This window comes from Cetorhinus maximus, chromosome 5 (assembly GCF_964194155.1).
Source record: "Cetorhinus maximus chromosome 5, sCetMax3.hap1.1, whole genome shotgun sequence".
Lineage (NCBI taxonomy): Eukaryota > Metazoa > Chordata > Chondrichthyes > Lamniformes > Cetorhinidae > Cetorhinus > Cetorhinus maximus.
The window spans coordinates 165,623,843-165,648,788 of NC_135883.1; the positions used below are offsets into that span (position 1 = coordinate 165,623,843).

The following is a 24,946-nucleotide window of genomic DNA, read 5'->3' on the forward strand; positions in this document are numbered from 1 at the left end:
GAAGATGGTTGGGCCAAGGACATTACCCTGAGGAACTCCTGCAGTGATATCCTGGGATTGAGATGATTGACCTCTAACATCCACATTCCTTTGTGCTAGGTATGACTCCAACCTGCGGAGAGTTTTCCCCAATTCCCACTGACTTCAGTTTGACTAGGGCTCCTTGACACCACACTCCGTCAAAATGCGGCCTTGATGTTAAGGGCAGTCACTCTCACCTTATCTCTCACGTTCAGTTCTACTGTCTTGATCCAAACGTGGACAAGAATGAGGACAGGAGCTGAGTGGTCCTGGCGGAACCCAAACTGAGCATCAGTGAGCTGGTTATTGCTGAGTAAGTGCCACTTGATAGCACTGTTGACGACACCTTCCATCACTTTGCTGATGATCAAGAGTGGACTGATGGGGGCAGTAACTGGCCAGGTTGAATTTGTCCTGCTTTTTATATACAAAATATAACTGGCCATTTTTCCACATGGCCGGGTAGGTGCCAATGTTGTTACTATACTGAAACAGTTGAGCTATGGACAGGGCTAGTTCTGGAGCACAAGTCTTCAGTACTATTGCCGAAATACTGTCACATAGTCTTTGCTGTATCCAGTGCCTTCAGCTGTTTCTTTGATATCACGAGGAGTAAATCAAATTGGCTGAAGACTGGCATCTGTGACTCTGGGGACCTCAAGAGGAGTTCAAGATGGATTATCCACTCAGCACCACGGGCTGAATATGGTTGCAAATGCGTCAGCCTTGTCTTTTGCGCTGACGTGCTGGGCTCCCTCATCATTGAGGATGGGGATATTTGCAGAGCCAGGTGCTTTCTATGCATTCCAGAATGATCCCGGAACAGGGAGCAGTTCAGGGAGATGAGAGCAGGACCCAATAGTGTTTTATGTGGTCTAGCCAGGTATGGCAGTGGATGGCTAAACCAGTTGCTCACCTCTTTTCAAGTCTGTGCCCCTTAAGGGAGCAGAGAAAAGGGCATGATGTTAATAATTTATGATCAAGAAAGTAGTTTGATGCAAATCTTACCATTGCACTCTCTGTCAAATTTGGTGAAGATGTCCTTGGCCCACTTGCCAGTTGTGCTGGTCCTCCTGGGCCCATTTCTATTGAAGGAGATGAAATTTATTACTAAATTCCTCAGGTTAAGGGTAGATTCAGTAAAGGTGTTCAAAATCATTTTCATCAGGTGGATGGGAGAACCCTTTCCACTGACAGGTCAGTAGGGAGATTTAAAGATAATTGATAAAATATGTAGAGAGGAGATTAGCAGAATGTGTTTGTTTTACACTTATTTTCAAAAGGAAATTAGATATACATACTGAAAAAGGAGAAATTTGCAGATCTATGGGGAAACAAGAGGGAAGTGGGAGTAATTGGACAGCTCTTTCAAATATCTGGAACTGATAAAATGGACTGAATGGCCTCCTGTGTGCTCCTATGACATTTTCACTCAGTTAAAAAAAAATTAAGACCAAAAAAAGGCAAATTCAATAGAAATTGCATTTCTCAAAGACATTTAGTTTTTAAACTTTATTTAAGGGCAGCATCTAAGTTTTCTGAAAAAGGACTCAACTGAATGTACCTTTAATTCACATGGTACTTCTTGTTGCAAGAACATTCTTTTGGATCCAAGATCTGTCTGGCTGAGTGTTTTTGGCAATATTTTCCAATCCAAAACTTCCCATTTTCACACTTCCAAGTGCCTGTTTAGCTAAAACAAAAATACCTGGAAAAACTCAGCAGGTCTGACAGCATCTGCGGAGAGGAACACAATTAACGTTTCGAGTCTGTATGACTCTTCAACAGAACTAAGGAAAAATAGAAAAGAGGTGAAATATAAGCTGGTTTAAGGGTGGGTGGGACAGGTACAGCTGGATAAAGGGCCAGTGATAGGTGGAGAGAACCAAAAGATGTCATAAACAAGAGGACAAAAAGAGGTGTTGAAGCTGGTGATATTATCTAAGGAATGTGATAATAAAGGTAGCCCTCGGGGTGGGGGGGGGCCGCGGGGAAGGGGTCGAAATAGGCTAAAAGGCAGAGATAAAACAATGGATGGAAATACATTTAAAAATAATGGAAATAGGTGGGAAAAGAAAAATCTATATAAATTATTGGAAAAAAGGGGGATCGGAAAGGGGGTGGGGATGGAGGAGAGAGCTCATGATCTAAAATTGTTGAACTCAATATTCAGTCTGGAAGGTTGTAAAGTGCCTAGTCGGAAGATGAGGTGCTGTTCCTCCAGTTTGCGTTGAGCTTCACTGGAACAATGCAGCAGGCCAAGGACGGACATGTGGGCATGAGAGCAGGGTGGAGTGTTGAAATGGCAAGCGACAGGGAGGTCTGGGTAATGCTTGCGGACAGACTGAAGGTGTTCTGCAAAGCAGTCACCCAGTCTGCGTTTGGTCTCTCCAAACAGCAGAGGAAACCGCATTGGGAGCAACGAATGCAGTAGACTAAATTGAGGAAAGTGCAAGTGAAATGCTGCTTCACTTGAAAGGAGTGTTTGGGTCCTTGGACGGTGAGGAGAGGGGAAGTAAAGGGGCAGGTGTTGCACCTTCTGCGGTTGCATGGGAAGGTGCTGTGGGAGGGAGTTGAGGTGTAGGGGGTTATGGAGGAGTGACCAGGGTGTCCCGGAGGGAATGACCTCTGTGGAATGCCGCCAAGGGGGGTGAAGGGAAAATGTGTTTGGTGGTGGCATCATGCTGGAGTTGGCGGAGGATGATCCTTTGAATGCGGAGGCTGGTGGGGTGATAAGTGAGGACAAGGGGGACCCTATCATGTTTCTGGGAGGGAGAGGAAGGTGTGAGGAAGGTGTGAGGGCGGATGCGCGGGAGATGGGCCGGACACGGTTGAGGGCCCTGTCAACCACCGTGGGTGGAAAACTTCGGTTAAGGAAGAAGGAAGACATGTCAGAGGAACTGTTTTTGAACAGATGCGACGGAGGCGTAGGAACTGAGAGAATGGGATGGAGTCCTTACAGGAAGCGGGGTGTGAGGAGCTGTAGTCGAGGTAGCTGTGGGAGTCGGTAGGCTTGTAATGGATATTGGTGGACAGTCTATCATCAGAAATTGAGACAGAGTGGTCAGGGAAGGGAAGGGAAGTGTCAGAGATGGACCATATGAAAATGATGGAGGGGTGGAAATTGGAAGCAAAATTAATAAATTTTTCCAGGTCCAGATGGGAGCATGAAGCAGCACCGAAGTAATCATCGATGTACCGGAGAAATTGTTGTGGGAGGGGTCCTTGCACACTGAACAATTTCTCCTTAAACTCCTCTCACTTCCTCCAAATAAATGGTGTGGCTATGGGTACCCGCATGGGCCCCAGCTATGCCTGTCTATGGGGTATGTGGAACATTCCTTGTTCCAGTCCTACTCCGGCCCCCTCCCACAACTCTTTCTCCGGTACATCGATGATTACTTCGGTGCTGCTTCATGCTCTCGTTGGGACCTGGAAAAATTTATTAATTTTGCTTCCAATTTCCACCCCTCCATCATTTTCACATGGTCCATCTCTGACACTTCCCTTCCCTTCCTTGACCTCTCTGTCTCAATTTCTGGTGATACACTGTCCACCAATATTCATTTCAAGCCTACCGACTCCCACAGCTACCTCGACTACAGCTCCTCACACCCCGCTTCCTGTAAGGACTCCATCCCATTCTCAATTCCGTCACCTCCGTTGCATCTGTTCTGATGATGCCGTTTTCAAAAACAGTTCCTCTGACATTCCTCCTTCTTCCTTAACAGGTTTTCCACCCACGGTGGTTGACAGGGCCCTCAATCGTGTCCGGCCCATCTCCCGCGCATCCACCCTCACCTCCCTCCCAGAAACATGATAGGGTTCCCCCTTGTCCTCACTTATCACCCCACCAGCCTCCGCATTCAAAGGATCATCCTCCGCCATTTCCGCCAACTCCAGCATGATGCCACCACCAAACACATCTTCCCTTCACCCCCCCGGCGGCATTCCGTAGGGATCGTTCCCTCCGTGACACCCTGGTCCACTCCTCCATTACCCCCTACTCCTCAACCCCCTCCCACGGCACCTTCCCATGCAACCGCAGAAGATGCAACACCTGCTCCTTCACTTCCTCTCCTCACCGTCCAAGGGCCCAAACACTCCTTTCAAGTGAAGCAGCATTTCACTTGCACTTCCCTCAACTTAGTCTACTGCATTCGTTGCTCCCAATGCGGTTTCCTCTGCTGTTTGGAGAGACCAAACGCAGACTGGGTGACTGCTTTGCAGAACACCTTCGGTCTGTCCGCAAGCATTACCCAGACCTCCCTGTCGCTTGCCATTTCAACACTCCACCCTGCTCATGCCCACATGTCCATCCTTGGCCTGCAGCATTGTTACAGTGAAGCTCAACGCAAACTGGAGGAACAGCACCTCATCTTCCGACTAGGCACTTTACAGCCTTCCGGACTGAATATTGAGTTCAACAATTCTAGATCATGAACTCTTTCCTCCATCCCCACCCCCTTTCAGACCCCCCCCCTTTTTTTTTTCCAATAATTTATATAGATTTTTCTTTTCCCACCTATTTCCATTATTTTTAAATGTATTTCCATGCATTGTTTCATCTCTGCCTTTTTGCCTTTTTCAATTCCTTCACCCCCACTAGGGCTATCTGTACCTTGCTCGTCCTACTTTCTACCCTTAATTAGCACATTCCTTAGATAATATCACCACCTTCAACACCTCTGTCCTTTTGTCTGTGACATCTTTTGGTTATCTCCACCTATCACTGGCCCTCTATCCAGCTCTACTTGTCCCACCCCCCCCTTAAACCAGCTTATATTTCACCTCTCTTCTCTTTTTCCTTAGTTCTGTTGAAGGGTCATTCGGACTCGAAACGTTAACTGTGTTCCTCTCCGCAGATGCTGCCAGACCTGCTGAGTTTTTCCAAGTATTTTTGTTTTTGCAATGAGCAGATTACCTTGGAAGTATTGAAAAAGTAACTAGAACAGGGGGCTAAGGCATCCACAGTCAAGAGATGGTAAATGAAAGATTTCCCTCTGAGAATAGCTGGAGCTGAGGAGAATTAAAGATATTGTAGTTTCCAGGGGACTGTGGCACACTTATAGTTGTTCCCTATAGAAGTAAGTAACTTTAAGATATTGTAGCATATCAGATAATTCTGGAGGGAAGGAAGTAGTAAACCTAAGCTATTGTGTTAACTTAATTGCATTTGCTTTGTTTAATTTGTTCTATATACAATAAAGTTTGTTTTATTAAGACATGAAATTTGTGGCATAGCTCCATTGGTTAAAATGAGGTGTTCAGATTGCAGTCCCGAGCAGGATTCATTAACGGAACCAATCCTAAGCCATGTTTCAGTTTCGAGCAAGTTAATTGAAGTTAAATTTTTAATATTTACCTGCTCTATTAGGAGGTGGAAGCCCACGAATTTCACCCGGACCAGAAATTCGTCCAGACATTATACCTGATTCTGAAGGTGGTCTCCGTGGTCCAGAATAGCCATCCATTGGACCTGGAAGAGCAACAATAAAAAGGAGCTAATCAAAAGAACATAAGAAATAGGAGTCTGCTCCACCATTCAATATGATTGAACTTATTTTTCAACTCCACTTTCCCATCCAATCCCCATATTCCTCAATTCCTTTTTTTAGAAAAAATTATTTTCACAGGACATGGGCGTTGCTAGCTAAGCCAGCAGTTTTATTACCCATCCCCAATTGCTTTTCAGAACAGTGGTGGTGAGCCACCTTCTTGAACTGCTGCAGTCCATGCGGAGCAAGTACACCCACAGTGCCGTTAGGGAGTTCCAGGAGTTCAATGACAGTGAAGGAACGGCGATGTATTTCCAAGTTAGGATGGTGTGTGACTTAGATGGGAACTTGCAGGTGGTGGTGGTCCCATGCATCTGCTCCCCTTGTCCTTCAGGGTGGTAGAGGATGTGGGTTTGGAAGGTGCTGTCAAAGGAACCTTGGTGAATTGCTGCAGTGCATCTTGTAGATGGTACACATTGTTGCCACTGCACATCAGTGGTGGAGGTAGTGGATGTTCAAGGTGGTGGGTGGGATGCCAATCAAGTGGGCTGCTTTGCTCTGCATGGTGTCGAGCTTCTCGAGTGCTGTTGGAGCTGAACTGATCACCCACCCAGTGACACCCACATCTCATGAATGAATAAATAAATTAAAGAATTGATATGCTGGGTTTTCTCTTGAAAAAATGCTGAAGGGGTGACCTAATAGAGGCTTTTAAATATTATGAAATGTTTTGTTCGGGTTGATAAGAGGGAATGTTTCCTCTTGCGAGGAAGAGCATAAACTAGAGGCCATCAATAGAAGACAGTTACCAAGAAAGAAAAAAAACTTCTTTACCGAAAGAGTGGCAAGAATGTGGAACCTGCTACTACAGGTAGCAGTTGAAACGAACAATGTAGTTGCATTTAAGAGAAAGCTAGAGAAGCATTTGAGGGAGAAGAAAGTAGATGATCACCATGGGAAATTTAGATGAGGTTGGGCCAACTGGCCTGCTTCCACGTAATCCTATGCAACCCTCTGAATCCCAATATTTGCCAGTCTTTCAACTTTTAATATTCTGCTTTTCTATTCTTCCTACCAAAGTGGATAATTTCACACTTTCCCACATAATACTCCGCCTGCCATCTGCTTGTGCAGTCACAACCTGCCTGCATCCCTTTGCAACTTCTTTACATCCTCCTCACAGCTTACTTTCCCACCTAGCTTTGTATCCTCAGCATTGATGTAGATTGGCCCAAGTGCAGATTCTTGCAGCTCTTCACTAGTTACACCCTGCCATTGTGAAAATAGCCCCTTTAATCATAGCCAGATTAACCTGTGATGTGATGGAGCAGCAAAGAATATCGAGAGAACAGGAAAAGTGTGTTTATGTAACATTACCTGGCCGCCTATCCCACTGTGGTGGCGGTGATCCTTGATCAGAAGATGGTCCCAGTCGGTCTGGGCCAGGACCAATCCACTCACGGGGAGCAAAAGCGCCTGGAGGAACCCGCATACCTGGAAGTTAAAAGTTGATCAGAAGCCAGTTCTTAACAGTTAATACACATTTGCAGTTTAGTACTTGTGCAAGAACTGTTCCGACAAAACTGTCCAAACACATTTTCTGCCTACCTCCATCACCCCGATCTCGTGGGAAGCCACGGTTTGCATTAACAGAGGGAGGCCGCACAGGGAGCTCCATCATCAATGGTGGTGAAGGTGCCCCACCACTCACTGGAGATGGCCCATAAGAGTCATCACGAGATAGTGGACCTGTAACACACAAAGGGGTAGGGGTGACAAGGATAAGGCTTGTGATTTCAACAGATTAATACAGGACATCTGAAGGCCACTAGAATGTAAGACTGACCAGAAATCAGTTTGGTTTCATTTTGAAATAGATTCTATGGCTTAACATTTATTTTTATGCATTTATAGTTTATCAGAAGACTGTTTATTTGTGCTGCAAAACGAGGGGAGCACTTTGGGCACCTTTTAAACTTCAATGATGCTCCTGCTGCCGACTGGAAAGGCATCAGGAACAACTGCACATGTGCCAGCAGCTGAAGTGGAGGCCGAATGCACACGTGCAACTGTTCCTGACACCTTCCTAGTCAATGACAGGAATTACAATGGACTGAATATCATATGGACCGGACTTCTTTCCTTCTACGATTCATATGTATGCAAATAGGATGACTATCTTGTCTTTCCTTCAATTGAGGAAAATATTTATAAACTACAGATATAGAAGCTCTTTAACAAGTGCTCACCTAGGTAATAGAAACAAACAGACATTGGCACTGGGCATGGGAGAAGAGTATCTGGAGCAGACTGTGCAATGCACAAGGATTTGTCTTTCAACTCTGAACTGCATATTTAAATATAATAATTTTAGTTCTCCAAATCACTTTTAAAAAAAATATATAACCTGATTGCATGGCTATGGATTAAAAGATGGATAATAAGCAACTGTATCACTGCAAAAGTCATCAACTTCGGAGAGAAAACTGAGTGCCAAATGTGGCAGGGTGGGTGGAAGAAAATGGATAATTTGACCGGCCATCTAAGCATCATAGTGTGGCTCAGAGATCAGCTGAAATACACACACTACAGGAACCCAGCTTTGAACCAGAATGTCAGCAGAGTTCTGTTCTCAACTTTTCAGTTGAAGCAATCTTCAAAATATTCAGCAGAAGCACATCACTTCCCTAGAGATTTAGATCAAACAGCAACAAAAAAGATGCACAAGCCCAGTTTCTTTTGCCACAGTTCAGCCCACTGTTTAGTCCCTTTCTGCCCCCACCAACCTTTTCTTAATTCTTTCACAACATGCGAAGGTCGCTGGCTAGGCCAGCATTTATTGCCCTTCGCTAATTTCCCTTAAGGTGGTGGTGATGAGCTGCTTTCTTGAACCGCAGTCCATATGGTGTTGGTACACCCACAGTGGCAGGAGTTGCAGTGAATGAGTTACAGGATTTTGACCCAGCGACAGTAAAGGAATGGAGATATATTTCCAAGTCAGGACGGTGCAAGGCTCGGAGGGGAACTGACAGGTGATACTGCTCCCATGCACCTGTCCTTCTTGTGGTCATGGGTTTGGAAGGTGCTGTAGAACTAGCCTTGGCGAGTTGCTGCAATGCATCTTGTACATGGTATACATTGCCAACAATGTGCATCAGTGGACGGAGTGAATGTTTACGGTGGTGGATGGGGATGGTTGGATTCTCTCTTGTTGGAGATGATCATTGCCTAGCATTTAAGTGGCAAGTAACATCTGCAGCACACATCGGCCCAAGCTTGAATGTTGTCCAGGTCTTGCTGCATATGGACACAGACTGCTTCAGTGTCTGAGGAGTGTTACGACTGGGATGGGAGGTGTGCGCAGTTGATCTAGCCCCACTACTCCACAGGTCGTACCATTAGTTTAAAAGTTTAATTTACTCACCAAGTGGTCAATTGTTTACCTTCACTACTGGTACCCAAATTAAGAGATTTTAATCAGGCTTCTTTCAATAAACAACAAACTTATTAGTTTATTATAAAACCAGTCTTGTCAAATAGAAAGGCAAAGCTTATCAACATCCAGTGTGGAATATGAAATTATACTAATTACTCTTTCGAGATACCCTAAGTCTCCCATACAAAAAATACAATGAAAATAATATAGAAATGGAGGAATTCAGCCAAAGGTTAAAAGTCAATGCGTCAAAGCCAAAGGATCGGTGGAGGAGTTCTTGAAATGGTGTCCGGGTTGGTGTCTCAGCATTGATATGCAAAACAATCAATCATTCTGACACTGCTTTCAAGGTGGACTCAAGAATACTTGAGGGTACTCTCTTCCAGAACGCAGAGCATCTCAGGAGCAGCTTATATTCACTTCCAGCTGTGGACTAGCTTTGGATTGCAGAAGACTGCTGTCTTCCTTTAAACAGTTGTTCCTTTTCTTTTCAAGCAAAAAAAAAGCTACTTTTAAAGCAGAGTCTTCCAGGAATGGCTTTTTTTCCCCCAGAGCCATAAAACCCTTGTGACCCCCTTTGTACACAGTTCATCAGGATCAAGAGGTTTAGTTTTTTTTTAAAAAACATCTGCTTAACTAACCTTTCTTATGAAAGGATGCTTTTTCCAGGAATAACGATCATTAACCCTTTAAGGAAGTGTTTTTTAAAACACAAATTCTTCCAGAATGTCACAAGTCCTTGAAGATGAAACATTATCTGTGATTAAAGTGTTCATGATAGGAGTTGCGAATTGTGCTGAACACTGTCAATTATCAGCAATATCCCCACTTCTGACCTTATGATGGAAGGAAGGTCGTTGGTGAAACAGCTTAAGATGGTTGGGCCAAGAACACTACCCTGAGGAACTCTTGCAGTGATGTCCTGGAGCCAAGATGATTGACGTCCAACAACCACAACCACCTTCCTTTGTGCTAGGTATGACTCCAACCAGCGATGAGTTTTCCCGATTCCCAGTCACTCCAGTTTTGCTAGGGCTTTTTGATGCCACACTCAGGTCAATTGCTTCCTTGATGTCAAGGGCAGTCACTCTCACCTCACCTCTGCAGTTCAGCTCTTTTGTCCATGTTTGGATTAAGGTTGTATCTAATGAGGTCAGGAGCTGAGTGGCCCTGGCAGAACCCAAACTGAGCGTCAATGGGCAGGTTATTGCTGAGTAAGTGCCGCTTGATAGCACTGTAAACAACCCCTTCTATGACTTCACTGATGATTGAGAGTAGATTGATGGCAGTAATTGACCATTTTGGATTTGTCCTGCTTTTTGTGTACAGGACATACCTGGGCGATTTTCCACATTGCCAGGTGTTTTCCAGCGGTGTAGCTGAACTGGAACAGCTTTGCTAAAGGCGTGGCAAGCTCAGGAGCACAAGTCTTCAATACAACTGCCGGAATGTTATCTGAGCCCACAGCCTTTACTGCACCCATTTCTTAATATCACATGAAGTGAGTCGGGATAGCTGGCATCTTTGATGCTGGGGTCCTCCAGAGGGGGTCGAGATGGATCACCCACTCGGCACTTCTGGCTGAAGATTGTAGCAAATGCTTCAACCTTACCTTTTGCACTGATGTGCTGGACTCCCCCATCATTGAGGATGGGGATATTTGTGGAGCCTTCTCCTCCACTGAGTTGTTTAATTGTCCTTCACGATTGGATGTGGCAGGACTATAGAGCTTAGATCTGATCTGTTGGTTGTGGGATCACTTTTCCACCAAAAGCTCCACCCAGTTTTAATTGTTTGAGGTTTCTTTGGATTCTGATGGAAATTATTTGGGACTGGGAGTTTTTTCTTCCACAATTACCACATTTTTCATAAAATGACTTGGCAGCATGGTACATGCATTGATCCACATATTTCAGGTAATTTAACTGCAATAACCTTTACCAAGTGACACAAACAAAGAAACCTAGAGAACTGAAAGAGGAACTGGTCAAATGTAATCTTCATATCACACAAATGTACAAGATTAAATAAACAACTCCTTACCTCTGCGTGCTACTCCAAGGGGTGGGGGTGCTCCTGGGGGGACCTGAAAATCAGGTCTACCTGGTGTTGGCTTGATTATTGAAGGTCTTTGAACCTGGGAGAGTTTCTGGTTCAACTCAATCATCCTAAATTGGCAAAATGCAAACATTTAATTGTAATTAATTTTAGGAGCACAAATAGGTCATTCAGTCCCTTGATCTAACTGAATGGTAGAACAAGTTCATGTCTGATCTATACCTTGACTCCATTTACCTGCCTTTGCTACACTTTATCAATGTCCATTGATACAGTTAACTAACAAAACGCTATCGATTTTAGCATCCATATCCTTTGGAATAGCGAATTCCAGATTTCTAATACCCTTCGTGAAATATTCTCCATCTGGATTTCACTCCTGAATAGCTTCCCTTTAATGTTTAGATTGTGCCCCTGTTCTGGATTCTGAGAAAATTTACTGGGTCGAATCCCTTAATCATTTTAAATAGTTCTATGAAATCACCATCTAAATTCGAGGGAATGCAAGCCAAGTTTATGTATCCTGTTATCACAATTTAAACCTTCAAGCCTCAGTATCATACTGGTAAATCTGTGCTGTACCCCACTCCAACCCTCTTTGAATTTCAGCCCTCTTGTACCTTACCCTATTGATTTTTGGTGCCCAAATCCCTTTGCTTCTTCAGTTTCGAGTCTCTCACCATTAATAAAATATTCCCATTTGTCTTTCTCAAATCTGAAGTGGATGACCTCTCACTTTCCCACATTGAATTCCATCCACTACAGTTTTGTCCAGTAACAGTTTGTGTCCCTTTGCAACTTCCTGCTCACATCTACACAATTTACTATGCCTCTGATGAAAGCTTGGGTGCACAACTCTCTATTGCTTCATTCAAGCTGTTGAAAACTGACATGCCACATCTCACCAATCACATTCCTGTTATCCTTGCTCTCAGTTTCTTCCTTCTCAACCAATTACCAATCAAGACCACAAAGTTCCCACCAAATTTTACTAATAATCTCTTGTAATATTAAATGCTTTTAGAAGTCCATGTAGACAACATCCACAGACACTCCTTATTCATTACACTAGTGATCTCAAAAACTTCAACCAGATATGGCATGACCAATCCTGCACAAATTCATGCTGGGGTGGAAATGAAGCATTGGAGACAATTGCAAACTATAGCACTTACTTCTGCCTCAAATTTGCGGTCTCCCTCTTTTCTTCAGTAAGTGTTCTTTCAGCTGATCGGGCACTTAACTGTTAGAAAAGCAGAAATTTTACATTGTCAGTTTTCCCAATTATAAATTATATCCATTTTATAATGGAAACTGCCTCTGTAAATTTGTAATACTGTAACTACAGCCTCTTTCCCATGTAGGCACAGTGGAAACTCCCATTTTGTCTCACTCGGCTTCTCAGACTGTAACGCGGAGCAACTTCTATACTCCAACCTAAATTCAGTAAGTTTTTCTATTCAACTACAAATAATATTAAATCAAAGCACAACATAAAAAATAAAGGGACAACGCATGACTAAAATGGGAACTGAATTATGTCTGCAGAATTCTGACAATGCCCACCCAATCCTACCATGGTACTCAGGTTTTTCCCCCCAAGTGTAAGATCTCAAAGTGGAAGGCAAGGACAGGTAAATTACCTTTCACTTTCCGTACCAAAACCCAACATCCATGACTAGATTATTTTCTCCCTCCCATTTTATGTTTGATAGAATATCTAAGGCAGAGCACAATGTGAACGGAGTGTCCATAAAGTGGGAAGTAGAGAATTTGGTGAGAGTGGTCATTCAGTGCAAGCCGGGTGGGTGGGGGGGTAAATGTGCACTCCTTTTTCATTAAATGAATTTGTTTAAAATAAAGAAGTGAATTAGTTACGTAAAACTTGAATTAAATATTGAAAATGAGATTAGCGATGGCTGTGCAGGTGTGTCACATCTGCAGCTTGTGGGAATTTGTGATGAACACCGTTATTCCAGGGAACCATACCTGCAACTTGAGGAACTTCGGCTCAGAATTGCTGAGCTGGGATCCAGGATCCAGACATTGCAATGCATCAGGGAGGGTGCATATTTAACTGAACTCTGACCCAGGAGGCAGTCACATCCCTTAGGTTAGGTAATAGTTCTACAAACAAGGTTCTGTATTAAACATTACATCCTTGCTTTTGTATCCTATTCCCTGGAAACCTCAGTACTTATCAAGTACACTTCATGGCTTATCATCCTGTGTTGCTATTTCTAACGATTTATGTCTCTGTATTCCCAGACCTCTCTGTTCCTCTCCTCTAATTGGTTTCTTATCGATCAAATAAACCACCTCACACTTTGCTATATTGAACGCCCAACTTAATATCAGCTGAAAATTTCAACACCATAACTAAAATTCCCAAGACCCAATCACTGATGCGCATGCTGCTTAACAGTGGTCCCAGCAGTCTCATGAACACCACTTCCCACTTTCCGCCACTGAGAAATTTCAAATAATTCCTACCATCTATTTTGTGGCAGCAAGTGGGAACAGCCCAACCCAAAATCATGGTCCTTGTTAGAACCAAAGACACAGGCGATGGTCTTGCAATGAGTGCTTATTTAAGGCATTAAACTGAAGAAGAACTCAAGGATAATAATCTTCAGACTACTTCCCGAGCAACATGCTAGAGAAAGGAGGAAGATTACATCAGTCAATTTACAGCTGCAGAAGGGAAGGATTCACATTCACAGAGCACTTAAGTAAATTCTGCAGCAAGGGAAGGCAAAACCTGGACAGACATCCATGCACACAGGGTAAGCTGAGCAGAGGAAGAATTCAAACCAGTATCACGGAGTAGGTAAAGTCTAGGTCTGAAGCTAGAGAGGAAGAGAGCAAAAATGACCTAAGTTGGAATAAAGCAGATGGCTTTGCTGAAATAAGGGGACAGAATATTACCAGCAGAGAAAGAAGAGGTTTTGAGGTAGTGAGGGACAAAAACATTACTGACACGGAAACGAAAAGATTAAAGTAGGAAAAAAGTCAACATACTAAAAAAAATTGGGACTCAAGTTTGAGTGGCATCTTTATGGATGATAAATATTGAGAAACATAAAGGTATAGTGGGGGGGGGGTTTAAAAGAAAAATTTTAAGAACTGAAAGGGATCGTGCAAAGGCTAGCAGATCATATAAAAGGAAAGAGTAAGGCCTTTTATCAGGATATAACAAGTTGAAATAAATAATTCCCTAAAAGTGCAAATACAAGGTATAAAAGATAATTAAAAAGGGCGAATTTTCAATTACTTTTATAAACAGGGACATAAAAGTACAAGAGTAAAGATGCAAGATAAATTTGTATAATTCAATAAACAGACAACATATTGTGTACAGTTCCGGGTACCCCATTATAGAAAAAGATAAAGCTATAGAGAGCATACAGTGTAGGTTCACCAGGATGATGTCAAGGACGGGGAGCTGCAGTTTTCAGGAGGTTCATGGGATACTCTATTTTCAGTGGAGCAACAAAGGCTGAGGAAATTTAATTGAAGTTTTTAGACTGCAAAGTTTTGGTTAAGTAAGTAGGAAAATACTATTTCCTCTGGCTGAGATCCAACAATGAGGAAACATGAATTTAAATGTTTTACCATGAGCGAGGAGAGGTTAGGAAGAATTTATTTCTACAGATGGTTGCTGGAACATGAAATTCTTTGCCACAATTACTTGGTGCCAAGACCATTGCATGTTTTAAGGAAAAACTAAATAAATATTTAACGCCGAGCAACAGAAAGGCCATGGTGGAAAAGCTTGCAGGATAATAGGATTAGGATTATCCTAGCAAAGAAATGGCACAAACATGACGGGCCAAATGGCATCCTTTTTGTGCTATAAACATCAACCGAGAAATGAAGCACAGATATTGTCCTTTAATAAAAGAGGAAATAAAATTGGGGGGGGGGGGATAGGGGTAGGCAGTGACAGGGCAAAATTTAGTAGATATAGAATAAGGACACATTTTGATGACATAGGTCATTAGAAATGCAATGCATTCTCAGACTGCAATTAAATGCTATCCAAGCAGGTGAACATCTCTTCATCCAAGATGATAGCAAAAGAAAAACTGAAGAGTCATACGGACTTGAAACGTTAACTCTTGTTTCTCTCTCCACAGATGTTGCCAGATCAGCTAAGTTTTTCCCAGCATTTTCTGTTTTAATCTCTTCAACCAAGCTATGAGATTAATCATCCTCTTTGTGAGCAGAAGGCAAAAGAAACGTTAACCTAAAACTACAGATTACATGACATCTATAGATTAAATCTATATACAATGATCTGGAGCAACAATTCAAACATCCAAACTCACCCAGTTTTCATGAGCCTTCTTCTCATGTGCAGCAATCTACAAAATAAATGTAGAAAATATTTGTTTGAAGAAATGCAGTAACTAAAAAAGTTAATGAAATGCCTACATCCATTTAGGTGATTACAATAGAAGATTACATTAAAGAAGGGAGAGAAAAAAATAAAAATGATTATCCACTGCACTAGAAACCATCTTCACCATGTATCTAAATGATACCTCTGTTGAATAGACTAGAGGACATTAGATCCATATAAACAAATGAAAAGGAGGCCATAAAAACTGTTCAGCCCTTCATAGCTCACTGTTAGAGGATGCAGCACATTTGCAAGTAATGCTAACTCGAAGGGAGGGGGAAAAAAACAAAGATTAAACCAAAAACCGGTAGGCAATTTCAGGAAAACCTCTGGGAAATTTGTTCCCAAAGCAACGTGCTTCCCAATTTCCTCAGAAAACTTAAAAGTTTGCCAGATACAATTTGCCTTTCATAAATCCATGCTGGCTGCTCTTCATTAACTGCTACTTTTAAGTCAATATCAGTTTTAACCATTTTATGACCCAAGAAGCTGGCCTACTTACCAATGTTAGGCTGACTGATAAATCGTTCTCTGGTTTATCTCTCTCCCCCTTTCTGGACAGATTTGCTACATTGACAACGCCAGGTGCAACTTCTAGATCCACGGATGTTTAGCCTTTGCTCTTTCCTCTCCAACTTCCCTCACATTCTAGGATAAATACCACCAAGGACCCAATGTCTTTCCCATTTGGAGTTCCAGCAGAATTTTCCCCTACTTCCATATTTATATATCTACGCCCTATCTAACTGCTGCACTTCCATCTTTTATTCCATGCAGAAACTTGAGCTCTGGGTTGCATTACTCGAGCGGCGGCTGGAGTCACTGCAGTACAACCACAAGGCTGAGGATCACGTGGATAGCTCATTTAGAGGTGGTCACACCGCAGATAAGTAGTACACAGGCAGAGAGGGAATGGGTGATCGCCAGAGTATCTAAGAGAAACAGGCAGGTGGTGCAGGAATCTCCTGAAGCTCTCTCGCTTTCTGACCACTTTTCCATTTTGGATACTGGTGAGCGAGATAGTTCCTCAGAGGACTGTAGCAAGAGCCAAATCCATGGCACCACAGATGGCTCAGCTGCACAGGAGGAATCCACTCTTCCTCCTATAATGGTATTCCATAGTTAGGGGAGCAGATAGGCATTTCTGTGACCATAGACATGACTCCAGGATGGTGTGTTGCCTCCCTGGTGCCAGGGTCAAGGAAGTCACAGAGCGACTGCATAGCATTCTTCTGAGGAAGGGTGAACAGCCAGGGATCGTGGTCCACTTTGGGACCAATGACATAGTTAGGAAAAGGGATGAGGTCCTGAAAGCAAATTTTAGGGACTTAGGAAGGGAATTAAAAAGCAGGACCTCAAGAGCAGTAATCTCAGGGTTACTCCCAGTGCCACGTGCTAGTGAACATAAGATTAAGAAGTTTGAACAGTTCAACACACGGCTGGAGAAATGGAGTAGGAGGGAGAGCTTTTGATTTCTGAAGCATTGGGACCAGTTCAGGGGCCAGGTGGGACCTGTACAAGAAGGACGGGTTACACCTTAACAGGACTGGGACTAATGTCCTCGTAGGGGGGTTTGCTAGCAAACTCAGTTGGCAGGGGGATGGGAACCCGAGGGGAAATTCAGAGCGCAGAGGAGAAAAACTGGCAGTGGGAAGTAGAGAAGTATTAACTGATGATGAGGAAATATCAGAGAATATATATCAAGGTAGATAGAATACTTGGAGAGCTTGATAGAATTAGAGTAGGCAATAGCAAGTCATTTGATGGGGTCAGTAGGGAGAAAGCAAAAAAGCCTAAATCAGGGTTATTGTGCATGTATGTGAATGCATGGAGTGTGGTTAATAAGATTGGTGAACTACAGGCATAGGTTGCCAAATGGAATTATATTATTGCTATAACAGACACGTACATGGCTCAAGGAAGGGCAGGACTGGGTGTTAAATATTTCTGGGTGCAAGGTGTTTAAGAGAACCAGGAAAGGAAGAAAAGGGGGTGGGGGGGAAGTGGCTATATTGATTATGATGACATTACAATACTGGAGAGAGAGGATGTTACAGAGGAGTCAAGGGCGGAAACTCTCTGGCTAGAGGTAAGGAATGAAAAAGGTGCATTAACAGTGTAGCATATAGACCACCAACTAATGGAAGGGATGTGGAGAAACAAATTTGCGAAGAAATTACAGAGAGGTGCAAGAATTACAGAGTAATTATAATGGGGGGCTTCAATTATCCAAATATAGACTGGGATAGGAATAGTATAAAGGGACAAGAGGGGAGAAAGTTCCTGGAATGCGTTCAAGATAATTTTCTGCAGCAGTATGTTTCCGTCCAACGAGAGGGCATGCACTGTTGGGCCCTGGTTCTGGGGAATGAGTTGGCCCAAGTGGATCAAATGTCAGTGGGAGAGCATTTAGGGGCAGTGACCATTGTAACATAAAGGTTTAGGTTGGCTATGGAAAAGGACAAGGAACAATCCAGAGCAGAGATAATTAATGGGGGGAAGCCAACTTCAATGGGATGAGAATGTATCTGAGTCAAGTGAGTTGGAATCAAACGTTGGCAGAAAAGACAGTTCACAGAATCTCACAGTGTAGAAGAGGCCCTTCGGCCCATCGAGTCTGCACTGACACGTGAGAAACACCTGACCTACCTACCTAATCCCATTTACCAGCACTTGGCCCATAGCCTTGAATGTTATGACGTGCCAAGTGCTCATCCAGGTACTTTTTAAAGGATGTGAGGCAACCCACCTTCACCAACCTCTCAGCCAGCACATTCCAGACCGTCACTATCCTCTGGGTAAATAAGTTTTTCCTCACATCCCCCCCTAAACCTCCTGCCCCTCACCTTGAATTTATGTCCCCTCATGACTGACCCTTCAACTAAGGGTCAACTATTCACCCTGTCCATGCCTCTCATAATCTTGTGCACCTCGATCAGGTTGCCCCTCAGTCTTCTCTGCTCCAAAGTTACTGAACAATGGGCCGCCTTAAAGAAACAGTATTTATAGGCAATGTCAAGGTATATTCCCTTGAAGGGGAAAGGTAGGACAAATAAATCCAGAACACCCTGGATGGCGAGAGAGATAGAGGTGAAGATGAAAAGGGAGAAGTGAGCATGTGACAGATGTCATGTAGAAAATACAATGGAGAATTAGGCTGAACATGGAAGGACTAGAAGGGAAGTGAAGAGACTAATAAGAAAAGCAAGGAAAGAGCATGAAAAGAGCCCAGCAGCTAACATAAAAGGGAATCCCAAGGTCTTCTTTAAGCAAATAAATAATAAAAGGGTGAGAAAGAGTAAGGCAGATTACGGATAAAAAAGGGGAAATGGCGGAGTTATTAAATGAGTACTTTGCATCTGTCTTTACAAAGAAACAATGTGCTACTCAGACCGAGGTGAGACGGGGGCAACTGGTACACTCGAAGAATTTACAATTGAGAAGGAGGGGGTATTAGAAAGGCTATCTTTACTTAGAATAGATAAGGTACCAGGACCGGATGAGATGCATCCTAGGGGACTGAGAGAAGTGAGAGTGTAAATTGCACAGGCACCAGTGATAATCTTCATGTCTTCCTTAGACAGAGGGGAGGTGCGAGGGGACTGGAGAATTATGAGTGTTACACCCTTGTTCAACAAGGGGTGCAAGGATAAAAAGTTGGCAACTACAGACCAGTCAGTTTGACTTCAGTGGTAGGGAAACTTCTGGAAACTATACTTTGGGATAAAATCAATAGTCACTTAGACAAATGCAGAATAATTAAGGAAAGCCTGCATGGATTCATTAAGGGAAAATCATTTTTAACTAACTTGGGAGTTTTTTGAGGAGGCAACAGAGAAGGTTGATAAGGGAAATGCTGTTGATGTGGTGTATATGGGTTTTCAAAAGGCATTTGATCAAGTGCCAGACAAATGACTTGTGAGCAATACTCTGGGTCATGGAATAAAAGGGAAAGTAGGCACTTGGATGAGAAATTGGCTGAGTGACAGGAAACAAAGAGTAGTGATAAATGGTTGTTTTTCAGATTGGAGGAAGGTTTGTCATGGAATTCCACAGGGGTCAGCGCTGGGACCCTTGCTCTCTCTGTTGTACATTAATGACCTAGACTGTGATGTTCAGGGCATGATTTCAACATTTGTAGATCATGCAAATGTTATCAACTGTGATGAGGATAGTCATGAACTTCAAAACGACACAGACATGTTGATGGATTGGGCAGACAAGTGACAGATAAAGTTCAATGCAGAGAAGTGTGAGGTGATCCAATTTGGCAGGAAGAATTGGTGAGACAGTATAAAATAAAGGAAGAAACTCTAAAGCAGGCACAGGAATAGAGGGACTTTGGTGTATATGTACATAAGTCATTGAAGATGGCAGGGCAAGTTGAGAGACTAGTTAATAAAGCATAAAGTATCTTAGGCTTTATTATTAGGGGCATTGAGTACAAGAGTAAGGAGGTCATGTTGAATTTGGAAAAGATACTAGTTGGGGCTCATCTGGAGTACTGCGTCCAGTTCTGAGCACCATGCTTGAAGGATATGAAGGCCTTGGAGGCAGTACAGAGGAGATTCACAAGAATGATTCCAGGGATAAAGAACTGTAGCTATGAGGATAGATTGGAGAGGTTGGGACTGTTTTCCTTGGAGAAAAGAAGGCTGAGAGAAGACTTGATAGAGGAATTCAAGATCCTGTGGGGTATGGACAGGGTAAATAGTGAGAAACTGTTCCCACTCAAGAGAGGATCAAGAACTAGAGGGCACAGATTCAAAATAATTGGCAGAAGGAGTAAATGTGATGTGAGGAAAAGTTTTTTCAGCCAGAGGGTGGTTGGAGTCTGGAACAAACTCCCTGAGAGGGTGGAGGAGGCAGGTTCGATCGAAGCATTCAAAAGGTAATTGGATTGCTACCTGAAAAGAAAGAATGTGCAAGGTTACAAGGATAAGGCAGGGGAGTGGGACTAGGTGGAATGCTCTTTCAGAGAGCCAGTGCAGACTCAATGGGCCGAATAGCCTTTTGCACTGTAAAGGTTCTGCGCTTGTGAGTCCCATCGCCACTCTCCTCTGTGGGCACAAAGGCAAGGTTATCTTTTGATATTTTCACTCTCCCATCATACTCAATAAGATTTCATTTTTCATCCTGAATTGAACCAACAACTATTTTTCACTTGAGGTATTTAGAAAATCTTTACCATTTCCAATTAAACTACCAGGCTAATTTCTTTTAGGGAAAGAGTTTTCTGCCACCCTTACCTGGTCTGGCCTATATGTGATTCCAGACCCACAGCAATGTGGTTGACTCTTGACAATGGCAAACCCAGCCCTGTCGACACTGCAAAGTGCTCTGTCCCACCCACCCCCCTCTACCAGCATATATTTCATCTCATTTCTATATGTCTTAGTTCTGATGAAGGGTCATACGGACTCGAAACGTCAACTGTTTCCCTCTTCGCAGGTGCTGTCAGACCTGCTGAGTTTTTCTAAGTATTTTTGTTTCTGTTCTAGATTTCCAGCATCCGCAGTATTTTGCTTTTACCTTACCAACGTCTGTTGGCTTGTGTCATGATTGGGAGAGCTGTCCCACAGACTAGTCAAGCAACAGCCTGACATAGCCACATTCACGGAATCATATTTTGCAATGTCCCAGATAACAGCATCATCATCCCTGGGTTATGACCTGTCCCATTGACAGGGCAGACCCAGCAGAGGTGGCGGCAGCACAGTGGCATACAGTTGGAAGGGAGTTGCCCTGGGAGTCCTCAACATTGACTCTGGATCCCATGAGATCTCATGGCATCAGGTCAAACATGGGCAAGAAAACCTCCTGCTGATTACCACTTACCGCCACCACACCCCCCCCAATCCCCCTCAACTGATGAATCAGTGCTCCTCCATGTTGAACACCACTACGAGGAAGCACAGAGTGGCTAGGGGGCACAGAATGTGCTCTGGATGGGGGACTTCTATGTCCATCACCAGGAGTGGCTCGGTAGCACCTCTACTGACCATAATGGTCAAGTCCTAAAGGACTTGTTGAATTCACCAAGGCTCCTTCAACAGCACCATCCAAACCCATGAGCACTACCATCTAGAAGGACAAGGGCAGCAGATAGATGGGAAGATCACCACCTAGAAATTCCCCCCCAAGTCACTCACCATCCTGACTTGGAACTATATCATCATTCCTTCACTGTCGCTGGGTCAAAATCCTGGAACTCTCTTCCTAATAGCACTGCGGGTGTACTTACACCACATGGGTTGCAGCGGTTCAAGAAGGCAACTCACCACCGCCTTCTCAAGGGCAACTAGGGATGGGCAATAAATGCTGGCCCAGCCAGCAAAGCCCACATCCCATGAATGAATAACAAAAAACATAGCTGATAGACCTGGTCTGCAGCAGGTGGTGAGGGAACTAACAAGTGGGAAAAAAATCTACTTTACCTCATTCTCACCAATCTACTTGTTGCAGATGCATCTATCCATGAGAGTACTGTTAGGGGTTACTACCGCACAGTCCTTATGGAGACTAATTCACATCGAGGATACTCTCTGTCACGTTGTGTGGCAGTTCTATCGTGCTAAATGGGATAGGTTTCAAACAGATCTAGCAATTCAAAACTGGGCATCCAGAAGGTACTGTAGGTCACCTGCATAATTACATATAACCACAATCCGTACCCTCATGGCCTGGCATATCCCCCAATCTACTATTAACCATCAAGCCCAGGGATCAACCCTGGTTCAATGAAGAGTGTAGGAGAGCATGCCAGGAACAGCACCAGGTATTACCTAAAAATGAGGTGTCAACCTGGTGAAGCTATAACACAGGATGACTTGTGTGCCAAACAGCATAAGCAGCATGTGATAGGCAGAGCTAAGTGATCCCACAACCAACGGATCAGACCTAAGCTCTGCAGTCCTGCCACACCCAGTCGTGAATGGAGGAGGACAATAAAACAACTCACTGGGGGAGGAGACTCCACAAATATCCCCAACCTCAATAATAGGGAAACCCAGATCATCAGTGCAGAAGGTAAGGCTGAAGCATTGCTACAATCTTCAGCCAGAAGTGTCGAGTGGATGATCCATCTCAGCCTCCTCCTGAGGTCCCCAGCATCAGCCAATTCGATTCACTCCACTTGATATCAAGAAATGGCTGATGGCACTGGATAGTGCAAAGGCTATGGGCCCTGACAATGTTCTGGCATTAGTACTGAAGACTTGTGCTCCAGAACTTGCCACACTCCTAGCCAAGCTGTTCCAGTACAGCTACAATACTGGTATTTACCTGACTATGTGGAAAATTGCCCAGGTTTGTCCTGTACACAAAAAGCAGGACAAATCCAACCCAGCCAATTACCGCTCTATCAGTGTACTCTCGATCTTCAGAAAAGTAATGGAAGGGTCATCAATAGTGCTATCAAGCGGCACTTACTTAGTAATAACCTGCTCACTAATGCCCAGTTTGGGTTCTACCAGGGCCACTCAAAGTCCTGACCTCATTACAGACTTGGTTCAAACATGGAGAAAAGAGCTGAACTCCTGAGGTGAGGTGAGAGTAATTGCCCTTGACATCAAGACCACATTTGACAGAGTGTGGCATCAAGGAGCCCTAGCAAAGCTACAGTCAATGGGTCATGCCTAGCACAAAGGAAGATGGTTGTGGTTGTTGGAGGTCAATCATCTCAGCTCGAGGACAGCACTGCAGGAGTTCCTCAGGGTAGTGTCCTTGGCACAACCAATTTCAGCTGCTTCATCAATGACCTTCCTTTCATCATAAGGCTAGAAGTGGGGATGTGCGCTGATGATTGCACAATGTTCAGCACCATTCACGACTCCTCAGAAACTGAAGTAGTCCATGTCCAAATGCAGCAAGACCTGGACAATATCCAGGCTTGGGTTGACAAGTGGCAAGTAACAATCATGCCACACAAGTGCCAGGCAATATCTAACCATCGCCTCATGACGTTCAATGGCATTACCATCATTGAATCCCCCACTGTAAACATTCTGGGGGTTATCATTGCCAAAAACTGAATTGGACTAGCCATATAAATACTGTGGGTACAAGAGCAGGTCAGAGGCGAGGAATCCTGCCACGGGTAACTCACCGCCTGACTCCCAAAGCCTTTTCACCATCTACAAGGCACAAGTCAGGAGTGTGATGGAGTGCTTTCCACTTGCCTGGATAAATGCAGCTCCCACAACACTGAAGCAGCTTGACACCACCCCTGGAGAAAGCAGCCCGCTTGATTGGCACCACATCCATAAACATTCACTCCCTCCACCACCAATGCACAGTGGTAGCAGTGTACACCATCTACAAGACGCACTGGAGGAATTCACCAAGGCATCATTCGACAGCACCTTCCAAACCCACGACCACTACCATCTAGAAGGACATGGACAGCAGATAGATGGGAACACCACCACCTGGAAGTTCCCCTCCAAGTCACTCACCATCCTGACCTGGAAATATATCACCGTTCCTTCACTGTCACTGGGTCAAAACCCTGGATCTCCCTTCCGAATAGCACTGTGGGTCTACTTGCACCACATGTAGTGGTTCAAGAAGGCAGCTCATCACCACCTTCTCAAGGGCAACTAGGGATGGGCAATAAATGCTGGCCCAGCAAGCAAAGCCCACATCCCGTGAATGAATGAAAAAAAAAACGACCAAAGCATCGCTGGGATAGCCGAGCAACAAAGGCATGGATTTTTATCTATTTTTTTTCTTGTATTCCATTTTCAATTTTTGTGTTATTAGCTCTGGATTCACCTGCATGGTGGCTGTGTCAGGAAGTATGGGTTTGGAACCAGGAGTGACCAACTCCAGGTTAGAAAACAAAAAGCAATATCTACACTGCATCCTGATTCCTCAAAGACTCAAACTTGAGAACCATTAGACATCGTTCCCAGTTACCTGATTTTTGAATGATCTCTCAGTCTTATGTAGCTCTTCTTCCATTTCCTGAATTCTTTGTCTATTAAATCGAAAAGAAAGACCATTAGCAAAGCAAAAGGAATTCCTCCAGCTTATGCAAGGACTATGGCTTAGAAAATACATCAGAAAAAAATTGAGGTGGTTTGGAAGATGGGGGGGGGAGAAGGAGAGAGAGAACAGCCGTATGGAAAAACCACAAAGTACATAGCATGGCTGTTTTTAAAATATGCTGAAAGTTTAAGTGAATGTCATCCATCATATTGGTAGGACAAGGCCTCACTGAATAGACCACACAACTCGAATATATTTAATTTTGGGCATGAATGTACAAAATAAGCAATTAAGACTCCAAGAGGCCGAAGAGAGAGAGTCCATGAGACGACAACTTTATAGAGCATACAGTGCAGTTTTGGTCTCCTTATTTAAGGAAGGATGACAGAAAATTAGGTGGGAATGTGAGTGATGAGGAGGGTGTTAAGAGGCTTCAAGACGATTTAGACAGGTTGAGTGAGTGGGCAAACACATGGCAGATGCAGTGTAATGTGGATAAATGTGAAGTTATCCATTTTGGTAGGAAAAACAGAATGT

General features: G+C 43.7%; 2 protein-coding genes across 3 annotated transcripts in view; one reads left to right on the plus strand and one right to left on the minus strand.

The window, feature by feature from the left end:
* Positions 1 to 15,186, plus strand: part of aida (axin interactor, dorsalization associated) — a 96,908-nt gene extending 81,722 nt beyond the window's left edge. Inside the window, exon 10 of the mRNA XM_078542778.1 lies at positions 15,153 to 15,186. Coding sequence (XP_078398904.1) covers positions 15,153 to 15,171 — 19 coding nt within the window. The 3' untranslated portion in view covers positions 15,172 to 15,186. The remainder of the gene's footprint in view (positions 1 to 15,152) is intronic.
* The window catches only part of mia3 (MIA SH3 domain ER export factor 3), a 126,960-nt gene that overhangs the window by 6,591 nt on the left and 95,423 nt on the right, over positions 1 to 24,946 (minus strand). For both annotated transcript variants that reach the window (XM_078542772.1, XM_078542771.1), the window contains exons 20-27: positions 24,338 to 24,398; positions 15,345 to 15,380; positions 12,189 to 12,256; positions 10,999 to 11,123; positions 7,128 to 7,268; positions 6,897 to 7,013; positions 5,387 to 5,500; positions 1,030 to 1,106 (exon numbers count right to left, since the gene is read on the minus strand). In XM_078542772.1, coding sequence (XP_078398898.1) covers positions 1,030 to 1,106; positions 5,387 to 5,500; positions 6,897 to 7,013; positions 7,128 to 7,268; positions 10,999 to 11,123; positions 12,189 to 12,256; positions 15,345 to 15,380; positions 24,338 to 24,398 — 739 coding nt within the window. The remainder of the gene's footprint in view (positions 1 to 1,029; positions 1,107 to 5,386; positions 5,501 to 6,896; positions 7,014 to 7,127; positions 7,269 to 10,998; positions 11,124 to 12,188; positions 12,257 to 15,344; positions 15,381 to 24,337; positions 24,399 to 24,946) is intronic.